We start from the raw sequence: 21,601 nt of genomic DNA, 5'->3' as shown, positions 1-21,601 counted from the left end.
CAGTGTACCTGTGCAGGTATGCTGTCCCGTGTCTTCTAGGCGTGACTCGAGCTTTTGGTCGCTACGGTAACGGCGATGAGTCCCTCCTCTCGCAGCTCTTCCCGCGAGGAATGCCGCAGCCGGCTCACCGCGTGTCTGTGGAGACAGAGGGCATTCGGAGGAGATCCTTCAATGACTTCCGCTCTATTCTGCCCAGCTCTCTGCTCACGGCCTGCCAGGGAGACACGCTGAGACGCAAGAGTGGCATCGCCAACCCTGACGCACAGGTCACCGCATGTGTGCCGAATGAATACTTGCATACTGATTAGTGCAGCATAATGACTATTACTTGAGAAAAAGAATAGTATGTGTAAAAGGATGCATTATGCAGTGATAAACGTTTCAAACTAAATGTATGTGACCGTCACATGACCTCATGTTGTGTTTAATTCAGCTGGTGGTGTTCGTTTATCCTCTCAGGAAAAGTGATTTATTGAAATATGCAAAGAAATTAAAGAAATATTTTAAGTAAATAAAATAAATTATTATTGAAAACATATGCACAAATAATTTTTTTAAGTAAATAATACATTGAAAAAAATGTGGAAAAATAATTTCAGAAAATATATTTTTATGAAATAAGACATTTTAATTGACATATGGAAAATTTTTAGAAAATAAATATGAATATAAAAATATGCAAAAATAATTTTAGAAAATAAAATTTAGTACATAAAAAAGTGCAAAAATAATTAGATTTTGTAAAAGTAAATATTAATGCATTATTATTAAAAAAATATGTGAAAATTATTATAGAAAATACATTTAAGTAAATAAAGTTAATATGTAAAAATATGTAAAAAGAAAATTAGAAAATTTTAGTAAATAAAAAGGATTAATTGACAAATATGCAAAATAACATTTGATTTTTTTTAAAGTAAATAATAAATTATTGAAAAAATATGCAAAAATAATTTTAGAAAATAAATTTTAGGAAAAAGTTAATTGACAAATATATAAAAAAGTAGAAAATAAATTTTAGTAAATAAAAATGATTCATTGAAAAATATACAAAAATAATTAAAAAATTTTTTAATAATTATTGAAAAAATATGCAAACATAATTTTAGAAAATAAATTTTAGTAAATAAAAATCATGAATTGAGAAAAATGAAAAAAAAATCTAGTAAATAAAAATGTTCAAAAATTTTTAAAAAAGTTAATAATAATAATAATACATTATTATTAATAATAATACATTATTATTGAAAATGTTTTAAACAATTTTAGAAAAAATAACTAAAAATGAATTATTAAATAAAATGCAAAAATGTAAGTAAATAAAATTAAATATTTATTATTGTCTTATCCCTTGGCAGTCTGATCTAAAACTAAAAAAAAATCACAGTGGAAAGTACTTATGTTCATTTATCAAACTGGAAAAGGTCAAGTTGAGCACATTGCATTGTGGGATACAGTATCCCAAGCACTGCTCTGGTTGTATGCTGCACATTTTGGGGGGAAAAAAAGTAGTTGGTCATCCATGTACTCTTTGCATTCAGAAGTTTCTCAATCTGTGCACCGTTTAGAGCAGGGGTACTCAACAGGCGGCCCGTCAGCATTCAATTTGTGGCCCGCATCATGCTACATATAAATGTATATTTATTATAATTTGCGTCTAAAATTAGCGTGAATATTACTTCGTTTTTTTTTACACGTACACAAGGGTAGGCGTACAGTGCACGTGACGCTGTAATCATCAGCAGAGATCGCGTATAGTGTACGCGCAGCACAGTTTTTCTAACCGCAAAGAACAATAAACTGAAGGCACTTTGCACGCGCGCATTGAATAGTTTTTGCACTAATTTAGTTTGTCCACAAGGTGTCAGCACTGAAACGGGCTGTTGTTTCAGTCTGAAAAGAAACGGATAAGACGGAACAAGAGTAACAACAAACACAATAGCCGACCGTGTTGAAGAGCGCTCGTTTGAGGGGATTAAAAGATAGCAGCAACTCTAATTTTAAACAAGTACAAAGACATTTTATTGTAACTATTTGAGCGAAAAAGACTAGACAAGCATTAATCTCTCTAGTGCGCATGTGTCGAGCACTTGTGTTCGTGAACGCCATCAAAGGCTCGAGACTGTGCGCGCAAGTAAAAAACAAAGTAACCTTATTTTTCCATGATGAAATGCAGTTGACATTCCTCAAACTTTGCAGTGTGTAAGTTGCCGAGCATCATGAAAAACACACCTTTTATTCTTAATGTCAATGTGTTATAAACAGAAAGCAAGCAGCGCTCCCATTAAAGATCTGTCATCACATCATTGAGCTCACGGAGAATATCTGATTTATCATGTTTACAACGTTGGTTATAGTTAGATAATTCATAAAATTGTGATTGAACATTAAAAAAAAGAAAAAAAAAGATTTTTGGATTCTTACCAAATTAAAAGGTAATAATAATATAAATAATAAAACGTTTATTCTCTGAGTATAAATAGGTGCTATAAAAAGTGTTAAAAAGGTGCAATGGAGTATAAAAAGACTATAAAAAAAAGTGCAATGTTTTCGTCTTACGGACAAACTCTTATCAGCCAGTGAACAACAGCCAGACCTTAAATTTCTTGTGAAAAGAAATGAAATGAGGATGAATAAGGAATGAATAAGGATTTCTTTTCATCAGTTCTTGATTTTCTTTATGCATTTGTACATTAAGAATACAGCAAGACAAGCTATTAATCATTTTTTTTAAATGCCATTTATCATGTTAAGTGACACTTTAAAAAGGACACCATACTATTAAGACTTAGCTAGATAATAAACTGCACTTTTAGTAAATAAACAGTAAAACTACAAATATTGTCTTAAGTAGGCCTAAAAAGTCTTACGATCCAAGTTATAATTTGTGGCCCTTTGCGTTTCATTTGGTTGAAATGCGGCCCTCTTGGCCTCTGAACTTGAGTACCCCTGGTTTAGAGTATGTATCGCAGTAGTATGTAGTATGAGTGGTGCAGTATTGTAGTATGAATTGGTAGATGTGCTGTTATGTTCACAGGTGAGTCCGGACAGAGGCGGACCGTCGCCCTGCTCTCCCACAGCTCCAGGGCCGCAGTATTTTGAAGGTAATGTCAGGTTTGCTGTGTCACAACTCTAATCTCTGAATGGTTTAACGTCTGAACATTCTTCAGCAGATTCTGAGTTCAGAGTTCATGTGCTTGTTTCTCAATAAGCACCTTTAGTTCTCAGCGTGTTTTAGCTGTTTGTTGGTTTAATTCCATTACATTAAAGTTTAGCAGACATGTAAATCTGGTTGTTTGTGGCGGTTGATTGTTTCTTCAGGCTCTTATCTGGCTGATGGCAGTGCTGTGAATCCAGATTATTACTTTACGACCGTCAGTTCCAGCTTCTCCATCTCTCCTCTCTTCATTGGTGCCAGCGGACTAGAAATAAACGTCCCATTAGAGCTGCTGAGACGCCTCTTACAGATGGTACACACACACACACACACACACACACTTAATGTGATTTCTCATTGTTTGGCAGACAATAAACTCCTTATGTGAATCTTTTCCTCATGACATCACTAGTGATAACCTGATATGGGCTCTGATCCTGTTATCTGATAGAGCGTCCATATTTAATGTACCTAATGGAATATAATAATGGCAAATGAAATTGCTAAAAGGAACACTTCCTTAACATGATATTTACTCCAAAATACATCAGAACGGAAATGTGTTCATTATCCGTTGACTGAGCTGTGGATTTTGTGACTTACACAAGGGGGAATTGAGCCTTCTGTTAATCAGCCAGTGTTATTGGCTGATGCTGATAATGACACTATTCATAGATTTCAGTCACATGACTGGCGCGGAGAGAGCAAAACATCTATAGATCTGCTGCACAGGCCTGTCAATTTTCAGTGTTTCAAACCATGAATATTTAGATGGCCTCTCAAAAGAAGAAAATAGGCGCTGTGCAGACCGATCGGCGTATGACATCAAAGTGCCACGAGAGTGATTCAGAAGCATAAGGAGTCGCTTGAACAAGCCTTTCACTTTTCATTTCTGGATGAATCCGCGTTTTTGAACAAATCTCTTGAATGAATGATTCAATGACTCACTAATAAAGACTTCACTTGTTTCATTACTAGATGAATCAGCATTTTGAACAAATCTCTTGAATGAATGATTCAATGACTCACTAATAAAGACTTCACTTGTTTCATTACTAGATGAATCAGCATTTTGAACAAATCTCTTGAATGAATGATTCAATGACTCACTCATAAAGACTTCACTTGTTTAATTTCTGGATGAATCAGCATTTTTAAATGAATATCTCGAATGAATGATTCAATGACTCACTCATAAAGACTTCACTTGTGTCATTACTAAATGAATCAGAATTTTTGAACAAATCTCTTGAATTAATGATTCAATGACTCACTCATAAAGACTTCACTTGTTTCATCACTAAATGAATCAGAATTTTTGAACATATCTCTTGAATGAATGATTCAACGACTCACTCATAAAGACTTCACTTGTTTAATTTCTGGATGAATCAGCGTTTTTGAACAAATCTCTTGAATGAATGATTCAGTGACTCGCTCAAAGACTTCACTTGTTTCATCACTAAATTAATCAGAATTTTTGAACATATCTCTTGAATGAATGATTCAACGACTCACTCATAAAGACTTCACTTGTTTAATTTCTGGATGAATCAGCGTTTTTGAACAAATCTCTTGAATGAATGATTCAGTGACTTGCTCAAAGACTTCACTTGTTTCATCACTAAATGAATCAGAATTTTTGAACATATCTCTTGAATGAATGATTCAATGACTCACACAAAAAATCTTCACTTGTTTCATTACTAGATGAATCAGTGTTTTTCAACAAATTGCTTGAATAGATCCAAAGAATCCTTTTTTTCATTATTGGATGAATCAGCATTTTTGAACAAATCTCTTGAATGAATGATTCAATGACTCACTCATAAAGACTTCACTTGTTTCATCACTAAATGAATCAGAATTTTTGAACATATCTCTTGAATGAATGATTCAACGACTCACTCATAAAGACTTCACTTGTTTAATTTCTGGATGAATCAGCGTTTTTGAACAAATCTCTTGAATGAATGATTCAGTGACTCGCTCAAAGACTTCACTTGTTTCATCACTAAATGAATCAGAATTTTTGAACATATCTCTTGAATGAATGATTCAACGACTCACTCATAAAGACTTCACTTGTTTAATTTCTGGATGAATCAGCGTTTTTGAACAAATCTCTTGAATGAATGATTCAGTGACTCGCTCAAAGACTTCACTTGTGTCATTACTAAATGAATCAGAATTTTTGAACAAATCTTGAATGAATGATTCAATGACTCACACAAAAAATCTTCACTTGTTTCATTACTAGATGAATCAGTGTTTTTCAACAAATTGCTTGAATAGATCCAAAGAATCCTTTTTTTCATTATTGGATGAATCAGCATTTTTGAACAAATCTCTTAAATGAATGATTCAATGACTCACTCAGACTTCACTTGTGTCATTACTAAATAAATCAGAATTTTTGAACAAATCTCTTGAATGAATGATTCAATGACTCACTCATAAAGACTTGTTTCATTGCTGGATGAATCAGCGTATTTGAATTAATCTCGAATGAATGATTCAATTTTATGTTTTTATTTCTGGAATTCAACTGTTGCGCTCTATTAAAAAATAAAGCTGAAGTAGCTTGACTTGATGTGAATACACTGTCAAAATCTCCTAACATGGATTCATCTCTTTCCATCACTGTTGTTTCTGCAGGTGAAGCACTTTGTCTCCGATTCATTCCTAAAGACTCTGGACGCTGTTGTGGTCGAGGTTACAGAGGTAAAGCTTCAGGATTTTCTCTGGATCTGCTGCATACAAGATCAATACTGTCTGCTGAAAATGCATTACACAGTATTTTGTCTTCAAATAACGTCACAAACCAGACACTCAAGCATGTTTGATAGCTGTTTGTCCTTCCTAATTCTCCCTTGCTTTATTTTTTTCTCCATGTATGAAGGCAAATCCAGCCGTCGACCTCTTTTACAAAGTCTTCAGCGACCCGCTGTATGTCAGCATGTTCAAGATGCTGCGGGACACGCTCTATTACATGAAAGGTTGATAAACTGAGCTCTACATGCTTTATTTGCTGGATTAATTGTTTGTATTTGACCTTTGCCGTGCGTGAATATTTCATGTTAATCGCTCTGTGCAGATGTGCAGACGAGCTTCGTTAAAGAGGTTCATGACTTTGTGCTGGAGCAGTTCAGCAGCAGCCAATCAGAGCTCCAGAGGGTTCTCCATGAGGAACGGTTGCCAGGGGAACCCAGTCCTCTGAAGCTCCGTTGTCATGCCAACGCAGCCTGTGTGGACCTCATGGTGTGGGCCGTCAAAGATGAGCAAGGTCTGTGGCATCCTGCCAATCACTGACGTCTGCGTTTATAGCACAGCACATACACAACCGGGGCATGTTGTCACACTCCAGTGGAGCTATTTCTGGGTGGAATTGTATTATTATTATTATATAAGAATGTCATTTTCTATATAAACTGAAACATGAGATCAATATGTATCTATTTTCATCATACACATTTATGGTCTTACTGTGAACTATTACAGAGAATGTGTTTTTAATAGTGCTGTCAAATCCATTAATCGTGATTTAATCACATCTAATGTAAAAGTTTGTGTACTGCTCGTTCCTCTTTCAGGTGCTGAGAATCTGTGCACTAAACTGTCCGAGAAGCTCCAGTCCAAAACGTCCAGTAAGGTGATCATCGCTCACATGCCGCTGCTCATCTGCTGTTTACAGGTGAAGACTGACCGATGACACAGAGACGAGGCCTGTGTGTGTGAGAGGTCATGTGAGGAATGACACTGTGTGTGTGTGTGTGTGTGTGTGTGTCTCAGGGTTTAGGGCGTCTGTGTGAGCGCTTCCCTGTCATCGCTCATTCCGCCACCGTGTCTCTGAAGGACTTCCTGGTGGTTCCGTCGGCTGTGCTCATCAAACTCTATAAGTATCACAGTCAGTGCAGTTCAGGTCAGTTCAGCATCCGCCTCCTCTGAACCCTGTCCTGAATGATGTTTTGTAGAGAGAGATTTTATTACTCTTGATAAAAGTCTGTTGTTTATTATATAATTTATATATCTATTTTTATTATTTATATCATCCATTTTCTTATCTAACTATATGTTTATCTGTTTTATATTTATTTTTATTTATTTTCTATTTATTTGTATTTGTGGTAGCACTTTACAATAAGGTTCATTAGATAATGTTTTATCTAACATGAAGTAACCGTGATCAATACATTTGTTACTGTATTTACTAATCTTCGTTAATGTTAATGAAAATTCAGTTGTTTGTTCTTGTTAGTTCACAGTGCATTAACTAATGTTATCAAGATATTAATAATTATTAGTAAATGCTGAAATTAACAAAGATTAATAAATGCTGTATAAGTGCAGTTCATTATTAGTTCGTTAACTAATGAACCTTATTGTAAAGTGTTACTGTATTTAGTTGATCTATAAACTCTTCTTCTTGTATATTTATCTATTTTATTCATCTCATTTATTTATATATCTATTTTTTTATCTTTATGTATTAAGTATTTTCTGAAGTCTATTTGTTTAAATGGTTTATTTTATAGTTTTCTGTTTTCTTAGTTGTTTGATCTTTATTTATTACTTATATCTACTTTTTATATATGCTTTTTTATCTGTATTTATCTTATGTTTATTTTATCTATTTTCTCATTGATCTATTTTTATCTGTTTATTTTATATTTATTTGTCTTTTTTCTTTTCTTTTATTTGTATATTTATTTATTTTGTTATTTATTATATTATGTATATTATTTTCTTCATCTGTTTTGTCAATTTGTTTCTGTTAATATATATATGTATATATGCATGTATTTATATTTTATTTATTCATCTATTTTCTTGTCTATTTGTTTCTGTTGTTTATTTTGTGTATTTATCTTTTTTATTTATTTTTATATCGGTTTTCTATCTATTTATTTATACATCCGTTTTTCATTTGTGTTGTTTATTTCTATCTAATTTGTTTATATATGTATTTTTATCTGTATTTATCTTATATTTAATTTATCTATTTTCTCATCTATTTTTATCCATTTATTTTATATATATGTTTTTTCTTTAGTTTATATTTAGTTTATTTATGAAGTTATCTATTTTTTTTTATATATAATTATTTCATTGTTATTTCTTTATTATATTATGTATATTATTTTCTTCATCTGTTTTATTGTCTGTTTGTTTATCTGTTGTTAGTTTATTTTATCTATTTTCCTATATATTTGTTTATTTGTATACATATATATATATATATATATATATATATATGATTTGTTTATTTTATATATGTATGTATATAGTTTATTTATTTTATAATCTATTTCTTGTCTATTTGTCTGTCTGTTGTCTATTTATTTTGTTTATCATCTCTGTATTTTTAGCTATGTTTTAATTTTATATTTAGATCATCTAGTTTCTTATATATCTGTTTGTTTGTTTATTTATTTTATTTATATATATATATATATATGAAATAAATAAAGGTTAATCCTCTGACATAGTGTTTATATACAGATATAGACACTGCATGTGAACTCTGATGACCTTTTAACATCTTTCCTTTAGGAGGCGGCGGAATCAAAATAAACGTGACCAATGAGCATTCTCAGTCTGCGCTCAACTTCCTGTCCAACAGGAAAGACCAGCCGTCCATGTACGAGCAGCTCAGAGACATCTCCATCGATAACATCTGCAGGTCTGGCTCAGTCCATTTGTGATGTTAGTCAAGCTTTTACTTTAGTTTTTTGCTGCTGTGCCTTTAAGACGTTTACGTAACATTACACACTAAAGAATGATGAACATGAGGAAAAAAGCACATTTTCCCACATGATTCACTCACTGTCGTCTGCAGATGTCTGAAAGCTGGTCTCACTATGGATCCTGTGATTGTGGAGGCGTTCTTAGCCAGCCTGTCAAACCGGCTCTACATCTCCCAGGAGAATGACAAGTGAGGAAACAAACACACTGCCTGTCTCTCTTTCTCCTGCCTCGTCCGTCTCTCTGACATGTGTGGGTGTATTTCTCCTCAGGGAGGCCCATCTCATCCCTGACCACACCATCCGAGCGCTGGGTCACATCGCCGTGGCCATGAGAGACAGTCCCAAAGTGATGGAGCCCATCCTGCAGATTCTGCAGCAGAAGTTCTGCCAGCCGCCCTCGCAGTTAGACGTGCTGATTATAGACCAGCTGGGCTGCATGGTCATCACGGGAAACGTAAGGCTCTGTCTGACACGCACACATACGGGTGGTGTGATTACAGCTGTTCGGTGTGTGAAGCTGCAATAGGAGGTGTCCGTTCTCAAGCATAATTACAGTAATTCAGGAAAGAAACTGACATACCGAATCGCCATGGGTGATTTTTAATTTCAGCCCCTGATCTTGATCAAAATGATGGCGCAGGTATAATTTGTGTTTCTCTAACCGACAGTGTGTGATTCGTGTTTAACTACAGCAATACATCTATCAGGAGGTGTGGAACCTGTTCCAGCAGATCAGTGTCAAAGCCAGTAATGTGGTGTATTCTGCTACCAGAGACTACAGGGACCATGGATACAGGTGTGTGAGAGTGTGTGTGACCTTTACCCGATGCTTTTTAATGCATTCAGTTTACCAGCTTAGAAATGCTTGATACCATCTGTGGAAGTTTCAGGCACTTTTTAAAGGGTTAGTTCCCCCAAAAATGAAATTTCTGTCATTAATTCCTCACCCTCATGTCGTTCCACACCCGTAAGACCTTCGTTCATCTTCAGAATAGGGCCGCACAACGATTAATCGTTTGCAAAATAAAAGTCTGTGTTTACGTAATATATGTGTATAACATGCACATACATGTATATATTTAAGAAAAAATGTATATTTCTATATAAAATATTTATATGTAATATAAAATATGTATAAATATGTATATTATACATTCATATATTTTTTAAATTTATACATGTATGTGCATGTATTTATATATACATAATTATTATACACAGAACACACACATATATTACGTAAACACAGACTTTTATTTTGCAAACGATTAATCACGATTAATTGTTGTGCAGCCCTACTTCAGAACACAAATTAAGATATTTTTGATGAAATCCAATGGCTCAGTGAGGCCTGCATTGACAAAGCTACTGAAGACGTATTTAAAACAGTTCATGTGACGACAGTGGTTCAACCTTAATGTTATGAGAATACTTTTTGTGCATCAAAAATAACAAAATAACGACTTTATTCAACAATATCAAGTGATGGTGATTTCAAAACACTGCTTCATGAAGCTTTACGAATCTTTTGTTTCGAATCAAAGGTTCGGAGTGCGTATCAAACTGCCAAAGTCAAGTGAACTATTGAAATCACATGACTTTGATGCTCTGAACCACTGATTCAAATCAAAAGATTCGTAAAGCTTCATGAAGCAGTGCTTTGAAATCGTCCATCACGTGATGTTGTATAAAGTCGTTATTTTGACGCACAAAAAGTATTCATGTCGCTTCATAACATTAATGTTGAATCACTGTAGTCACATGAACTGTTTTAAATACGTCTTTAGTAGCTTTCTGGACATTGAAAGTGTTAATTATCTTGCTGGCAATGCCATCGGATTTCATCAAAAATATCTTAATTTGTGTTCTGAAGATCATACATTTTTGGGTGAACTAACCCTTTAAGGTTTCTTGCACCAAAAACAGTTTAAATTTATTTTTCATGACCATTTTCCATTTTCAACAGGCTATTAGTTTTATTTTTCCAATTGTATCTTTTTAGATTTCTGTATCTAAATGACCTTGTGAATGTATGTAAATTTGTAAAGCGTCCTTGAGCTCTGGAAAGGCGCTATACAAATTAAATCTGCTTCCAGCGTGTCTCTGGTGGGGGTTTAATATAAAGTGTGTTTTTGCAGGCACTGCTCTTTAGCTGTGATAAATGCCCTGGCAAATATCGCGGCTAACCTGCAGGGGGAGCAGCTGGTGGACGAGCTGCTGGTCAATCTGCTGGAGCTGTTCGTTCAGCTCGGCCTGGAGGGCAAGAGAGCCAGTGAACGCGCCAGTGATAAAGGCCCGGCCCTCAAAGTCAGTCTGTGTTTGACCTGCAGTCTCTGATTCTCTCTTGCTACACTTACACTTATTAACTCTTTCCCTGCCAGTGTTTTTAAAAAAAAAAAAAAAAAAAAAAAAAGTTGCCAGCCACCACAGCACTTTTGACCATTTTTACAAAAAATTTCATGGTTCCAAGAATATGTTGTTGTATGAATATACGAACATGCAGTGTATCAAAATAAAGAGTCTGCATTAGGCATGTGACTGTATCAAATTTTCATGTTGCGATTAATTGATTAAGCTTTTATCACGGTATACGGTATTATCGCGATATTAAAATAAGTTGCAAAACCATTTTTGTCAGTTTAACAGGTTTAAGAACTCTTTTTGTAATAAAACAAAAACAACTCTGAAATTTTCAAACAGATTAAAATGCAAAAGAATTAGGCTATAAAGAACAACAGATAACACTTTACTCTTTTTAATGCATTAACTAAGATTGAGCAATAGCTACATTTGTTACAGAAAGTGTTATTTTTTGTTTAGAAACACAACTGATCATTGTTAGTTTTATCTCAGGTCCATTAAATAAGTTATTTTGATTTTAGTAATGTTATTAAACAGTAACTAAGAAATTAACATTAATTAATAATAATTAATACTTTATAAGTATTTTTATTGTCAGTTTAGTGATAATGAATTAACATGTTAACTAATGAAGCTGTATGTTTTCAAAGTTTTACTGAACAATATCAAATAATCAGAACATTTCTAATCATTAGGGCATGTTGTAGTCCAGATTAAAATATAACAATGTTTAGGTTTGAAAATAAATATCCTTTTAAGTCTTTTTTAAGTATTCAGTATTTGGTGCTGTGATGAACAACACTGAGATTACAAAAAAATGAATGGCTGTTTGAAGCATTTTAAAAACTTCACTAGCGCAGTTGCTTTGTTTGCACGGTTTCCGTGGTAACCGCTGCATTTCTGCTGTTCCATCAGCGCCCTCTGCTGTCAGAGAGTGAACGCGCACTTTCATTCAGCTCGTCTCCTTCACTGGTTCCGCCATGTGCTTCTCGTGCACGTTGGGATTGTTTACATCTGAGCGCGTGTCCTTTTGACGCAGAATACAGCGGTGTTGTACATTTTATACGATTCATGGGTAAAATATTCTTAATTGCCTTACAAAAAATGAATAATTGGTAATAAATTATTATTTACGGTATTCTGAAGTGCCGACGATTACAATATCATGCATATTCATTATCGCGATTTATCGCATTACCGAATATCGGCACAAGTCTACTCTGCATTAAAAAAAAACTACCTTCATGCATTTCTTTATGAACACTTGAATGTGGGTAAGTTTAATAAAAAAAATCAACGTTTTGAATAAAATCGTGTTTCTGCCAAAAACTACGTTTCCATGTGCATAAGCATTGCTTTTAGCGCTTGTTTCTGCTTCTTCATCTGTGTTTTGATCCGGAGATTCTATACTCTTTCAGAAGATGCATAATAGCGCCCCCTACAGTGAAATTCTGACAGTGATCGGGAAAGAGTTAAAAGGAAGATTCTAGAATGTTTTAGTCTGTCTAGAATGTTGTTATAATTTATTTTTATGTTTTTTTCCTTCTCTAGGCATCCAGCAGTGCTGGTAATCTAGGTGTCCTCATCCCTGTAATCGCTGTGGTAAGACACACACACACACACACACACACACACACACACACACACACACACACACACACACACACACACACACACACACACACACACACACACACACACACACACACACACACACACACACACACACACACACACACTCTATGTGGCCCATTTCATTCTTTTTATATTCATTTTATTTTAAGGGGAGGTGCTGTAAGCATAAATTATGATTTTGGAATGATATTTAATATATGACTTTCAGTAATATATTGCATACAATCTAAAATTACTTAATAAAAACAAAAAACTTTATACCATTCTAATATAATTTATAGTATAATTTTATATTATTTATAATATTATAATTTATAGTATATTGTAAGATTTAAATGCCAAAGAAAACAGCCTTTAAATATTATAATTTTAATATTTTTCTATTATGAATTATAATTATAAATAAATTGTTGTTAAACAAGAGTTGTTGATCACATTAGAATGAAAATAAAAGCATTTTCTGGGCCTGTTTCACATTTAATATAATATGCAAATGTTAAATGTTTTCCTCTTCACTCCCCTTAAATGATTTATGAGCTCTCTGTGGACAAGCATGTGTTTGAAGATCAAAGAATGCATTTGGGCAAAAGCATGAAGATAACTAATCACAGATTTTGTCTACATGAAATCAGATAAATCTTGCTCTTTGTTTCTCATCAGATCCTGTGTTTTGTAATGCAAATGCTTTTTCTGGTTATTTTGGATGCTTCATTATTCCCTTATCTGTCCAAAAATCGTAATTAGGTCTTGAGCGCTCGTGGTTAGACTTTAACTTTGCTGACAAATATTTACTTGGCTTGCAAAATGTCCTGAAATGTTGTTTATGTACTCGCGTTGTTGTTATGCACCCTTTGAACAGATTGCTTCAATAAGCCAGTCCTCTGATTCATTTTATTTTCATCAACATGTTCTGCCTCAAAAATACAAAGATGTTTATCAGTTGATGAACTTATTACTTTACAAAATTCCTTACTTTATAAAACAAAACACAACCATCATCTGCTTTATATCTGGCTACTATTTCATATAATTTCTTGACTCTTTAGTTTCATTGCTATACAGTGATGCTGTATTTTGCTTGATTAACTCTGTGAAGGGTCTACCACACGTCCCATGAACACGACGCAGCCTGTGCGATGCTCGTAGATGAGGAAGAGGAAGGGGCGGTCCACCACAAAACGCGTCTGTGTTGATAAGGGCATGAATCCGATGTGTGTCATCGCTGCGGCCTCTGTACCTTCTTCATTCACTGTAATGGTGCCCTGATGCTTAAACTGAGAGAGAAGAGATTATAGGAAATGAAGGTTATGATGGTGCAATGAAAGGTCAAAGAGTATGTTTTCTAAGAGATCAGGCGTAGGCGACCTAAAGTGCTTTCAACATAACATTAAAAAGGCCTGTTACCACATCTTGCAATGCATATTTAATTGAACTTGCAGATGTTTGTGCAGCATGATATGTGAAACAAGCTGAGGCTTGAGTTGCATTTGTTTGGCACATATCAGTTGTTCTCTTACCCAGTTGATGATGACCTTCTCAGAGGTCATCGGGGAAAAGTCGCCCTTTTCAGTGAACAGGTCCGTCAGGCCCATTTCCTTCAGGTGCTCAATCAAGTCATAGTTCTGCTCCAGCTTAAACCGAGGGAAAACCACCTCACGAGTCCTGCCAGAGACGAGAACAAAAAGAGAAGTTTGATTTATTTTCAGGATACAACTGTAGAATGATTTAACCATTTAAGATGTGAAAGGAGTTCAATTCAGCTATAAGCAGCTCTACAGAAGACAACACTGAAGTGTTGTCACGATCTTGAAAAATATTGATATTCTACACCATTTTTGATTACCATACCATAGGAAAACTGCCATATATTCCATCATACAGATAATTTGTTATTCTCATCTCATAATTTGATAATTTGGGAAATTTGGTTGCAATAGCTTACACTCAGAACAGTTGCACTACAGTTACAAAAAAGAGACAACAGTCAGTAATAAAATAACAAATGAAACAAACAAAATGCAAAAAATAGCACAAATAAATACAATAGAAATTGAATTAAAGATGGTGTGACGAGCAGGGCGGGCGAGAGCCGTGAGGGAACGGCGCGAGGCCGGTGACGCGAGTGATAATGAGCGTCACCTGCGAGGCGTGCCGGCCTCGAGTCTCTCACGGAGGAGCTCCGGAGGCATAAAAGGAGGAGCGACTACAATGAAGGACGAGAGAGGACCAGGCCTGGACTTTATTTTATGTTTTGTTATGTTTGGGTGGCCGGCAGACGTCCGCGAGGGTCTGCCGGCATTACTTTCGTTTTGTTTGTTTATTTTATATTAAAGTTTGGTTGAATGTTCGCCGGTTCCCGCCTCCTTCTTCCCATATCTACTAACCTCGTTACAGATGGCTTTAAGTTTTTCAGGTGGGTCTAACAGTACTATTCAGATTAGAAATACTACAGAAATTAAAGTAATCAAATGTAAAATAACACTGGATAGTCTTAATTGTAAATATTAAATACAGATTAATGCTTACAATTAAAGTTACAAAAGTTATTCAGTCAAGAGCAGTGAGTGATTTTCTCTTTATCTTTTGTTCTTTGATAGACAGATTTGACAGACAGCAGCAGGTTTATTAGGCTGCTGTCACTTTAAGAGCTTATGCGCAGATCCAATATACTGTTACAGTGTGCGTAAAACATTGGTTTTCTAACTTTTTACTGTCCAAAACTGACTGTATTTACCTGAATACTTTGCAAGACAGGAATATATAATATAGGTAAGTGGTGCACATGCTTTTGGTGTGAGTGCGAAACCTGCGGGAATGACTAAAATTATGTGCACGCAATACAAGCACTATTCAAACAGAGTGAATGATGATGATGAGTGAGTGACAGGAGGCGGGTTTGTGTCAATTCACCGTCGGAGAGAAGAGAGCAAGAACGTGCAGCTGGTATATAATATTATTGAAATCAAAGGGAAATAATTGGTTAAGAATGATTGCTTTCGAACTAAACCTAAACCAGGGGTAGGCAAGTTCGGTCCTAGAGAGCCGCTGTCCTGCTGAGTTTAGCTCCAACCTTAATCAAACACACCTGAACAAGCTAATCAAGCTCTTCAGGATTACTAAGGCTATAGGCAGCTGAAGGTTTTTTTTTTTTTTCAGGGTTGGAGCTAAACTCTGCAGGACAGTGGCTCTCTAGGACCAAACTTGCCTACCCCTGACCTAAACTTAACCCTAGAATCTGAGTGTTATTCCAGGGCCAACAGTCTGATTCTACTTTGTCTAGCACTTGAAGTGATTGAGTTAATGACAATGCAAGTGCCTTGCACACTTGGTCAGACTAGTGTTTTATGGTGCTTTACCTGTTGGTCATGTTGTTAAGCCACTTGTTGATCAGGGTTGGGGAGATCTCCTGCTCCAGAGATCTCATTCCCGAGAGTTTCTGAGGAACGGCGATGAGCATGCTGATGTTCCCAGAGTAGGGCAGCTGCAGTATGTCACAGTTGAGCTCGTGGTCGGCCGCCGCCAGGTAACTTCCTTTGTTCTGCATCATGGGAACACGCACTTGCTTTTTCTCATTGACACGGAATTGCCGGTAGTGTGTCAGTTCCTTCGGAAACTTCTGCTCCCACGTGCCTGTGTTTGTTATGGCATTGAAAACATCACATTGTGGTGTTATTTGTGAACTGCAGTTCATAAACTAGGGGTGTCCAATCCTGCTCCTTGTAGGCCACGTTCCTGCAGAGTTTAGTTCCAGTTCTTATTAAACTGTCCTGAACCAGTTAGTCAAGGTCTTCAGTATCACTATAAACATCCAGGTGTATTTAAGCTTAACTCTGTAGGAAAGTGGCCCTCCAAGAACAGGATTGGACACCACTTGTTGAAGCAGAAGTTCCTATTCACCAAATATCTACAGCAGGGGTAGCCATTTCTGCTCCTGAAATGGCCACTTTCCAGCAGAGATTAGCTCCAGCTTTAATTTAACACACCTGAACCAGCTAATCAGGGTCTTTAGGAACACTAGAAACTTCCAGGCAGGTGTGTTGGAGCAGGGTTGGAACTGAAGTCTGCAGGAAGGTAGCCCTCCATGAGCAGGGTTGGCTTCCCTGTTGAAAAGACCCGCTTAGGCTGGAATTGTCCTGGTTTTTGGTCGTTTGGTGCAAGTCTAGTTAGCATATCCTTGAGGTTCGCCAGCAAAACTTCTTGAAGCTAATGGACAACTCCGGTCCTGGAGGGCCAGTGTCCAGCAGAGTTTAGCTCCAACCCTAATCAAACACACCTGAAACAGCTAATCAAGGTCTTTAAGATTAGTATAAAGTTATAGGCAAGTGAGTTTTTATCAGGGATGGAGATAAACTCTGCAGGACACTGGCCCTCCAGGACCGGAGTTGTCCATCCCTGCAATAGGGTCTTTCACACCGGGAAATTATAGGAACTTATAGTAACTAGCCACTAGGGCGGATCCCCAAGAGCTAAATGTGGCCATTAGGATTTAGTTGCATTCGCACCGCCACAGTGTTGCCAAGTCTGCAGTTTTCCGGTGGAATTGGGCTACTTTAACACTGTTGTTGTTTTCATATCCGTGGGTTGAAGTGACCCCAAATAACATGATATTTAGCCCCTGGAACTTTACGCAAATTTTTAGCCCCCCGTAATGGATTGGGCTAGTTTTGGGCTAGATTTCAGTAGCAATTGGGTGGATTTTGTTGTGAAAACCTGGCAATCCTACACCAACAGTAGGAACGCTGAAGTGACGTAAGCCGGACGACAACAACTTTATTAAAGCATGGCATTTAATAACGTCAACAACTGGAGAATGAAGGGCGCCGTGATCTGAGCTGTGTTTTTGTTGAGATTTGTGATAACTGAGATGGAAAGTAGAGATACAAGTTATATGATGGAAAGAGCCTTGATGATATGTAGCACCACAAGTTTCCCCCTTTTAGCTGAGAAAAGAACACAAAGCAGGTAAATGCCATTAACATTAGCTTTCTGTCTTGTTTATGTCCATCATGGAGTTTGTTCGTGGAGTAACTGCATTTACGTGGCTTTTTAAAAATGGCGGGTGCACTTTCGTACAGCATGCGTTCAGTCCTCAATTAACGTACACTTTCATTATTGGTAGTTCCTATTGTGTATAAAGCTTTCCTGTAGCTCAGTGGTTAAGAGCAATGCCAAGGTCATGGGTTCGATCCCAGGGATTGCACATACTCAGATACAAATGTATAGTATAATGCAATGTAAGTCGCTTTGGATAAAAGCGTCTGCCAAATGCATAAATGTAAATGCAAATGTGCTGGGTTAGACCCTACTCCTGAAGTAGGAGCTAATTTGCCCCCCTCAAAACGAACTAAATTAATTCCCAGTTCCTGCAGTGCGGACACGCCGAAAAGTGGTAACTTCCGCCATTAGTTCTAGGAACTATGAAAAGGTTCCTCCGGTGTGAAAAGCCCCTATTGAGCCTGGTTAACCTAGTTCACAAGAAAGCTTGTTGGACCAGCCTTAGTAGCAACAAGGAAGTCTTGCTGGTTAACCTAGTCAAGATGCTGGTCAATTTGGTCAGGCTAAAATCAAGCTAAATGGCGGGTGTACTTTCGTACAGCATGCGTTCGGTCATCAATTAACGTACACTTACATCACTGGTAGTTCCTATTGTTCTGGGTTAGACCCTACTCCTGAAGTAGGAGCTAATTTGGCTCCCCCAAAACGAACTAAATTCGTTCCCAGTTCCTGCAGTGCGGACACGCCAAAAAGTGGGTACATCCGCCATTAGTTCTAGGAACTATGAAAAGGTTCCTCCGGTGTGAAAGCCCCTATTGAGCTGGTTAACCTAGTTCACAAGAAAGACAATGCTTGTTGGACCAACCTTAGTAGCAACAAGGAAGTCTTGCCGGTTAACCTTGTCAAGATGCTGGTCAATTTGGTTGGGCTAAAATCAAGCTAAATGTTTGATGCTGCATTAATGCTTGTAGTACATGATTTGCTCAAGGATTGATTGCATATTATTCAAATAAATGGGGTGAACCATTAATCTTACTAAAGAGTTTCAGATTTTCGGTCTTGACTCAAAGAATGGAATAGAATTGATTCACCTTTGAAGTAGAGGTAGTTCAGGAGCATCACGGCCATGTTGGGGTCGACGCTCTTCAGCGGTTCCTTTATCAGACCTTTGGTGATTTTCTGAATGCGCTGGTTGGCCTTCACAAGGAACGCCGGGTCGGCAAAATCCACAGACTGTGGCTCGGCGAAGTAGTACATCTTGGCATCGGAACGGAAAGCCTCCTCTACGCGGACATTACGTTTCACATACAGGTCGTTAACGGAGCGTAAGGTGTAGCCGAAGTTTCGTCTGAAGAGCCTGTGTGTGAGTTTGCGGAACAGCTTGTGCACGGTCGAGTTATCGTAATGTGTGCTGGCGTTGACGAATTCTTCAAATCCGAGAGTTTGGTACAGTTGCTCGTGGGTGGTTGGGCCGGTTCCCAGAGACATCATCGCCATCGCGATGGAGATCCCGACAGGAGCAAGCAGGATGTTGTCTGTCTGGTTAAGCCGATTGCGCAGTTTCCGATAAAGCCGAAACCCGAAGCGGTTGTTGACGACATTGATGCGCTGCAGGCGCGTTCGCCCGTGGAAGAGCCGCAACAGACGTGCTCTGCGTATTTTGGGGTCACTTGGCTCAGAGAAGAGGTCAAGGTCGGGAGCAGGGGTGGAGATCTCATCTATGTGATCGCCTTCGCTGTAGTCATCCTCACCTTCCGCCAAGATCTTATCGAAGTCTATGTAGTCTTCGTCGTCCAGCCCCTCCAGAGGGAGGTCGTTCGTGACCGTGTTCTCCCGATGGAAGTCCAGCGGGATGGATTCCATGTCTGTGTTCCCTCCATCTGGAGAAAGTCCACGGGCATCAACCAACTTTTCCTTCTCAACTCCGCCGAAGTGTGATTCGAGGTCTTTGACCCCAGCCAGAGTAGGGCTGCTCAAAAGAGAGACTACAACTATAACTTGAAAGACCCACATCCTATGAAAACAAGCACACATGGGAATATTGAACGATTGACTGCTTCACTTGCAGATATCGCACAAATATTTCTCTGAAATCAAACACTCAATGCTCATACGCATGTTGCCCAATCCAGGGCCATAACCACCATAGACAGTTATAGGGTCGCCAATAGTGATTTTTCAATGACTATTCTTAAAGTTTTGCTTACTTCCGTAGCTTGATCTCTGAAATATCACACCAGTCTTATGAAATCTTTTATGATAGTTTGAGCTGCTTACCTGCTTTCTCCCTCTGGAATCTGTGATTGTGTGTATGTGGATGGCCGTTTGTGGATTCATTCCCCAACTGGACTTTGAATTGGCTCTTCACTGATCAAACAGCAGTGAGTTCAAACAGTCCACAGATTTGACTTATTTAACCCTTGAAATGCTCTCCGTCCATTAATACTAGGCTCAAATTACTACAGATATACTGGCCTCATAGGACTTATATTACCCCAGTTGAACTACATGGGTTTAATGCTGATATCCCTGACAGCTTTATTAAATTTAATGAGAGGCAACTGGGACAACGTTTCATTGTAAGCCAAGAGTTGCAAGAAAAGGTTCTTGCTGTGATTTGTGACCTGACTGAAGAGAGTTTCTCCTTGGAAGTGACATTTTGCTTATTGTAAATTTACCATGTAAATTTAGTTGTACATTATAGATTTCAAGTGATTTGATAGGGGAAAAACACTGAGACCTTCCTAATCTCAACAGATCAAAGAAATGTCATATAAATGACATACATAAACAGGAGGAAAGTAAAAGTATTTACTTGATAGTTTAAGATAATGTGGAATGTTAATGTCGATTGTAAACAAATCCATGATTTGATAAGTAAATGATTCTGTATTGATCACTGTAACAATGTATTGTATTTTATTGCATTTAATGTCATTTATTTTATTTTTTTTACTTGGAATGATTATATATAATATATCATTTCAAGTAAAAAATTAAATAAATTACATTAAATGCAATAAAATACAATACATTGTTAGTGATCAATATATATAATAAAAATAAAAAATAAAAAATATATATAAATTACAAAAATATATATATACAGTACAGTCCAAAAGTTTGGAACCACCAAGATTTTTAATATTTTTAAAAGAAGTTTCGTCTGCTCACCAAGGCTACATTTATTTAATTAAAAATACAGTAAAAAACAGTAATATTGTGAAATATTATTAAAATTTAAAATAACTGTGTACTATTTAAATATATTTGAAAATGTAATTTATTCCTGTGATGCAAAGCTGAATTTTCAGCATCGTTACTCCAGTCTTCAGTGTCACATGATCCTTCAGAAATCATTCTAATATGATGATTTGCTGCTTGAGAAACATTTATGATTATTTTCAATGTTGAAAACAGTTGTGTACTTTTTTTTTCAGGATTCCTTGATGAATAGAAAGTTCAAAAGAACAGCATTTATCTGAAATACAAAGCTTCTGTAGCATTATACACTACCGTTCAAAAGTTTGGGGTCAGTAAGAATTTTTATTTTTATTTTTTTGAAAAGAAATTAAAGAAATGAATACTTTTATTCAGCAAGGATGCATTAAATCAATCAAAAGTGGCAGTAAAGACATTTATAATGTTACAAAAGATTAGATTTCAGATAAACACTGTTCTTTTGAACTTTCTATTCATCAAATAA

General features: G+C 36.5%; 2 protein-coding genes across 11 annotated transcripts in view; one reads left to right on the top strand and one right to left on the bottom strand.

Annotated features, from left to right (window-relative positions):
- The window catches only part of pi4kab (phosphatidylinositol 4-kinase, catalytic, alpha b), a 62,488-nt gene that overhangs the window by 5,932 nt on the left and 34,955 nt on the right, over positions 1–21,601 (top strand). For all 9 annotated transcript variants that reach the window (XR_010895929.1, XM_067394285.1, XM_067394280.1 and 6 more), the window contains exons 6-19: positions 4–266; positions 3,038–3,104; positions 3,322–3,470; positions 5,816–5,881; positions 6,060–6,156; positions 6,255–6,443; positions 6,751–6,851; positions 6,950–7,079; positions 8,711–8,840; positions 8,997–9,092; positions 9,175–9,358; positions 9,597–9,700; positions 11,043–11,211; positions 12,817–12,867. Coding sequence is in view for 8 of the 9 variants with exons in the window: in XM_067394285.1 (XP_067250386.1) it covers positions 4–266; positions 3,038–3,104; positions 3,322–3,470; positions 5,816–5,881; positions 6,060–6,156; positions 6,255–6,443; positions 6,751–6,851; positions 6,950–7,079; positions 8,711–8,840; positions 8,997–9,092; positions 9,175–9,358; positions 9,597–9,700; positions 11,043–11,211; positions 12,817–12,867 (1,796 nt within the window). In the remaining variant the exon portion in view is untranslated. The remainder of the gene's footprint in view (positions 1–3; positions 267–3,037; positions 3,105–3,321; positions 3,471–5,815; positions 5,882–6,059; positions 6,157–6,254; positions 6,444–6,750; positions 6,852–6,949; positions 7,080–8,710; positions 8,841–8,996; positions 9,093–9,174; positions 9,359–9,596; positions 9,701–11,042; positions 11,212–12,816; positions 12,868–21,601) is intronic.
- On the bottom strand, positions 13,753–20,268 carry serpind1 (serpin peptidase inhibitor, clade D (heparin cofactor), member 1). 2 transcript variants are annotated; one of them, XM_067394278.1, is made up of 5 exons: positions 20,173–20,268; positions 18,987–19,909; positions 16,257–16,530; positions 14,418–14,562; positions 13,754–14,174 (listed from the first exon to the last, which is right to left on the bottom strand). In XM_067394278.1, exons 2-5 carry the CDS (start codon positions 19,906–19,908, stop codon positions 13,983–13,985), a joined length of 1,533 nt encoding a protein of 510 aa, XP_067250379.1. In that variant the 5' UTR covers position 19,909; positions 20,173–20,268; the 3' UTR covers positions 13,754–13,982. The 2 variants fall into 2 exon arrangements, with proteins under 2 accessions (XP_067250378.1, XP_067250379.1); XM_067394277.1 differs by lacking the exon at positions 20,173–20,268 and having other exon boundaries at positions 13,753–14,174; positions 18,987–19,944.

The sequence above is a fragment of the Chanodichthys erythropterus genome, chromosome 9 (genome assembly GCF_024489055.1).
Source record: "Chanodichthys erythropterus isolate Z2021 chromosome 9, ASM2448905v1, whole genome shotgun sequence".
Taxonomy (NCBI): Eukaryota; Metazoa; Chordata; class Actinopteri; order Cypriniformes; family Xenocyprididae; genus Chanodichthys; species Chanodichthys erythropterus.
Note: the sequence above shows the minus strand (reverse complement) of the source record. Positions and strands in the feature narration are given on the sequence as shown.

What these genes read in the sequence shown, in the direction of transcription:
- serpind1 (XM_067394277.1), bottom strand. Translation starts at nt 19,929, where the DNA reads ATGTGTGCTTGTTTTCATAGGATGTGGGTCTTTCAAGTTATAGTTGTA. An exon ending in GAACTACCTCTACTTCAAAG is followed by an intron (nt 16,531 to 18,986) that starts GTGAATCAATTC and finishes TAACAAACACAG; the next exon opens with GCACGTGGGAGCAGAAGTTT. An exon ending in CTTAACAACATGACCAACAG is followed by an intron (nt 14,563 to 16,256) that starts GTAAAGCACCAT and finishes CGTCTCTGGCAG; the next exon opens with GACTCGTGAGGTGGTTTTCC.